This window comes from Antrostomus carolinensis, unplaced genomic scaffold (assembly GCF_000700745.2).
Source record: "Antrostomus carolinensis isolate BGI_N321 unplaced genomic scaffold, ASM70074v2 scaffold19529, whole genome shotgun sequence".
Classification (NCBI taxonomy): domain Eukaryota; kingdom Metazoa; phylum Chordata; class Aves; order Caprimulgiformes; family Caprimulgidae; genus Antrostomus; species Antrostomus carolinensis.
The window spans coordinates 1-5,574 of record NW_010340860.1 but is presented as its reverse complement, the minus strand read 5'-3'; the positions used below and the strand labels follow the sequence as shown (position 1 = coordinate 5,574).

The 5,574-nt window shown below is 38.0% G+C and overlaps 1 protein-coding gene across 1 annotated transcript; it reads right to left on the bottom strand.

Annotated features, from left to right (window-relative positions):
* Window positions 1-2,886: 2,886 nt before the first annotated feature.
* LOC104531432 (protein cornichon homolog 4) lies at window positions 2,887-3,651 on the bottom strand (the record flags this gene model as incomplete). Its single annotated transcript, XM_010176314.1, has 2 exons — window positions 2,887-2,914; window positions 3,511-3,651. Coding segments are annotated over 2 exons (169 nt in total), but the record flags the coding sequence as incomplete, so codon positions are not given.
* Between the last annotated feature and the right edge of the window lie 1,923 nt (window positions 3,652-5,574).

The window sequence follows — 5,574 nt, the reverse complement described above, 5'->3', positions numbered from 1 at the left end:
GCTTCTGTATTGATTGGAAAAAGTCCTTAACTCCCTCTAGGAGCACCTCTGTATTAACCTTCCTCCTTCCCTTACCCTTTGAGCAGTGTTTACATCATCATGCCTTAAATGCAGGTGTCAACAGAAGAGGCATGCTTCATCCCTTTCTATGGGCTCCTCTGTGCTGCTTCCCTTGGGTACTAGTATTTGCAGGAGGGTTGTTAGATTGCAGACCTGCTTCAGCCATGAATTATCAGCACAGCAGATGAAGGAAGGTTTGGGGTTTTTTTTGCTGGGTTTGTTACTGTGTTTCATCTGCTGTCCTATGTCTGCCTTTGGTGAGAAGACGGCAAGAGAAACAGGTCTTGGGGTTCTATAGAACCGTGTGTGTGTGTGTGTGTGTGTATATATGTAAGAGTTAAAATGAGTGGTAATTTTTATTTGTTTTACATACTTCAGATTATTTAAAATAAATTACATGAAGGATGTGATGGTAGGTGAGCATTTCATAATATTTTGTTTAAATACAAACTCTGCCAGAGGTAGGGTACTTCTCCAGAGGGCCAGTTCCTGTTTTACTCTTACTTTACACCTTGGCTTACGCTTTCTGTGCTGCCTGATGCATCCCTCCGCTACTCTGCATGTGTTGCACATGCTTAGGCCATCTACTCGCTACAGAAAGGTGGCAGTCCTGGTTGTCTCCTCACTTTAAAAGGCCTGTGATGCTCTGAAGAGTAACCACTGATGTCCATGCCTCTAACGTTTCTGCCAAAGATAAGGCGGTTAACGTACTGATAACTGCATGGTGGTCAATATAGCCCAAATACTGCTACCTCCAATCCCATCACTACCCTGGCTGTAGAGGCAAAAATGGTCTTTTCTTAGCACTTGTACAAAATCCCAGAGAGTTTCTTGTGAGAAAAATAAAGAATAAAGCTAGGCCAGTACTGAATAGAAAAAGATTTGCTCTGGTGGGCTTATCAGGGTTTCAAGTTGATTTGTTAACCTTCATGTAGAGCTGTTCTTAGGACTACTGGTTATATTATTAATCTTACTGATTTACTATGTTGCATAATACAGAACTATTTTAGAAAAAAAACCAGTTACTTTTCATAGTAAGTGATAAATTTTACCAGTTCCATTAGGGAATTGGTCTACCCTATCTAATGTCGTCACTGTAATTCTGAGGTGCTAGTAGTTAGAAATCACTGAAGACAATGTATCTTACATTTTCATTAATAACAAAGCTCCTATCTCAAAATCATGTCTTTAGAATAAAACATAAAACTGCTAGTTTAAGTGGTGGACTTACAGATTAATGATCACATTTCTCAGTGTGAAATGTCATTAATGAAATTTATCTACTGTTAGTGCTACAGCAAGGACTTAATTCAAGTAGTTTATTAACACTGCCCTTATCTTCTAATAGATAAAACCCAACATGTGTAGTATTTTTTCACATACAAAGAAGATAACTTAATTGCTGCCTACCATGTAAGCTGCTACAAAAGTTAGTTTCTTCTCTTAAAATTTGATTTGCTCTCCTTTTTCCAGACCTACATCCTCTCTGGGTTTCAGCTTTTAGAGACAGTACTTTCTGTAGTTTGGGTTTTTTTGGTGTCAAGTAGTCAGTGGCATTCAGCTGTGGTAGCTATTTCTTTTTTTTTTTTTTTAATGAGTGTAATTTTCAGCAGTTTTCATCATAAACTTAAAGCCAAACTTCTCCTAGAACAAACATTGAACACAAGGTATCTAGAGAAATCGAGCTTCAGTATTGTCTTTTAACTGTTAGCCATGAAAACACTCTGCTAATTACAGCTATACACCAAGGAATAATACTTAAGGAAAAGATCATAAGTATTGGGACTTAATCACAGAACTGTATTTTTGACGTGTTTCACTTGATGTGTTTGTTTCAAAAAAACCTGTTTCTATGTACATATAAAAAATTTAAAGAAAGTGAGGTTACAAACTCAGGTTTATATATTTATCACTGATGCAAGAGCCATACAAAAAGAACTTAGTTTTCTGATGTCTTTAGAGCAGAGTTACATCAGAATTGGGATAACTGGGTGAGGGTTTACCAGACCGCCTCCCTGAGCTAGTCATAGTCTGGATTCACCTCACTGGATACAGAAACAGCAGGTTCATGGAGCAGTGACTCTGTAACCAACTCCAACCCTGCAGCAATATGATGTTTACTTTGTATGGAGGTCTAGGATGTATTTCAATGACAAAATGGGAGTTGAAAGGAAAAAGCAAGTATTAATCATGTTTCTTATTTATCTGTTTTTCACTCTTACACACAAGTGTCACTTTCACCAAAGGGACCTTAGTCCATCCACACACAAGACTTCATAGAGGTTGTTGGAGGGAGGGAATAGAAAGGGAGAATAGCATAACTTTTATTCCATTGCTTTTCAGCCGGAAAAAAACAGACACAAAGATGCAAGCTGTCCTACTGATCAAAGTGCTGCTTCAAACTAAGCTCTAATAGGGCAGCTTGACAGCCAGAGGCACATCCTGACACCTTTCAGTAAGAAGCAGACATCAGAGCTGCACTTAAAATTTGTTCTGGAACTACCACTGTTACCAGCCCATGCTGCTGAAATGAGTTTCCCTTGTCACCATTTAATTCCATGAGATCAGTTCTGTAAGCAAGGATTTCATCCTACAGAAGCAGCAGCTCCAGCAGTTTGGGTTGTAAAGGAACAAAAACAACTGCTACACAAATCCAATGTCTTTTGAAAATATTTTATGTTAAAAATACAGAAAAATATTTCTTGTTCAAAGAGGAAAAATATACTGCATGATGACACTAGGTGTGTTCAGAAGGTGTCTGTGGCTCCACAACCAGTCACTGGAGTGATGACCCAATTTGGCAGCTAATGGTTCTTTTTCAACTTCTCAATCATTTATCAAAGCCAGAATCATACTGTGACAAAACAGAAAACATTATACCAGTGGATTACTGAAGCATGTGCAAGTAGGAACAGCTATAGCTTTCATGAGAGAACTGCATTTGATTCTGAAACAGAAAGTCAGGGCAACTATGCTATGTGCTTTGCTTATGAAGACAAGGACTGCAGAAGTAATACTGCAGTAGAAGGGCAGTATTTCTTCCATCTGTAGTAAGTGGCCTCATCACAGAACTCATCCCCTTGTAACTTTGCCAGATCAACTTTATTTTCTAAAACAGAACTTGTAAAATAAACTTGGCCCCCAAGCTGATTTCCATTCTACATGGGCCACTTTCTCTAGGTGCTAAAATCATGTAACTCTCTATACTGTACTTATAGTGGGTTTGAGATTAAGGAGCAGTCTTTTGAGTTTCCAAACAGCGTTTGATCAGAAAGAATAAAGGCACATAATAAGCCTGGAAATAGTTGTCAAAATATATTATTGAGGCTTAGCAGGATGCAAAAAGATAAGACACTTACGAATACCAGCAATTACATTAGCAGAATAGAGAAGATAAAAATAGCTGGCAGACAATTCCTTTGTTCCTTGGGAGCAATTTTTGAAACTAACCTGTAAAGGTACATGAAGAAACACAGCAGATGAAAGCCTAGTTTAATCATGGCTTCCTTCATGTGTGATTTCAGTTGTCCTCGGTTATGGATCTCTGTGGGATCAAACACCCCCATGTTTCCACTTGGCACCATAATGTACCTGAAAGTTTAAGAGAAAAAAAGAAAACAACAGAAGTATAGTCATCAAAATATGAGGGGAGTGTCAGGGGAAGGGGAGGAGGAGAGCTTGCACAGAAGCGACTTTCATCTAAAGAGCTGTTTCACAATTCAAGATAAGGGAGCTCTTCTTTAATTCTTTTTCAGTATATTGCACATATCTCTGCCACTACAACCCACAAAGAAAGAGTAAGAGGACAAGAAGTACTAAAAGCATCAGCCCAGCTTCTCATACATAAATGGGAGAGTTTCCAGGCAATAGCTGATTTCCATTTATTTTAATTGTTGTACGTGGTTACTTGGTGTTACAAAGTAAATGTAAACCCATAGTGGAAAGATGCATTAGATGAAAGGAACTGGAAAATAATTAATTTAGCTAAGAATTAGAGATTTATTTACAAAAAAACCCGCACACATAGATAATCACAAACTCCAGTGGTCAAAATCAGATGGCATAAGACAAAACAAAGGATCTGTGTATTATTCCCATCTTTGTCACGACCATCCTGTGTTATCTCAGCAGAGACACTGAGGCTGATGGGATGAGAGATTGGGCAGAACTGAAGAAGTGAAGTACTGCTGTCCAAAACCACATTAAGAACAAAAGTTGAGTGAAACAGAGGGAAATGTAAGAAAAAGGGAGAATAAAACCAGGAAAACAAATGTTTATGTCCTGTGAAAATTCAACAAGCAGCATGTTCTTTTGTCACAAGCATTTCTCAGGAGAGCACATGCAAGCACATGAAGTTCTCACACCAGCTGAGCTTAGTCTAGAACAGTATTATTATTTCACTTAAATGTCACACAGGCTCTACCTCCCTAGAATAATACTCTTTCTACACAGGAATTTAATTCCTGCTTTTACACCTGGAGAAAAAGCAAGATCTCAGAACAGAACACACTTTTATTTTCTTTATATACTCCAAGAACGGCACCACCTGTACTCCAACAGGTGCTCTCCCACCTCTAACAACATTCACTTCAATAACAGGAGGGGAAGAAAGGGAACAAGAAAGAAAGATGTTTTCTAGCAGCAGCAGAAGACCCCCCCCCCAAAAAAAAAAAAAATTAAGACCACAGTATTTGTCTTTCTTTCACAGAGACATTTAAAAACACTGCAGCATATTTGATTAATAATAAAGAAAAATGCATCCCATTAAAAACAGTTCATGTGAAATAACTGCAATTTGAAAGCCTCTTTGAAATGTGAAGTTTTAAGTGATTAGTCTGCTTTTAGTAGTATAACAAAAAATATTCCCCATTTACTGGAAACTTATTCCAAGAAAATGCATTACAAGGAAGGACACAAGTTTCCTGTACCAGTTTATACTAGAAATAGAGCTAGAGTGCATAGTTTTCTTGTATCTCTAGGATTTACTAATTTTGCTTTTTAAGAAGAGTTCTAACAGGTAAATGATGCAACGTAATTAAAGCTTGTGGAACTTGGGAGGTAGTTTTTCCAAGAGGCTCACAAGCTAGTACAGCTTATATTACACAACTAAGGAACTGTAGTCAAGGACACAGCAATGCTAGATGCTGACAAACACAACTCAAGCCAGTTGTCATACCCTGAACAGCAAAAAACTTCTGCAGCAAAACCACACAGAACAAGAAAACTGTCACCTTTAATGAACATACACATTAGTGCCTCCAGAATCTCCACTCAGAGGAAGCTGCTGCCACAGCGACAGGACATTTCCCTCTAGACTACAGAATTTTGTAAGGGATGTGGAAGTCTTGGGCAGAATTTTCACTGTATTTTAAAGAGGTTTTGGGGTTTTTTTTACTCCTTCAGTTTTAAGAGGGGTAAGATCTACTTAAAGACATGCCAAGAATCATATTATTCTGACCTATTGTCTCAAGCATGTCTATATAACAAAGAATCACAGAATCACAGAATGTTGGG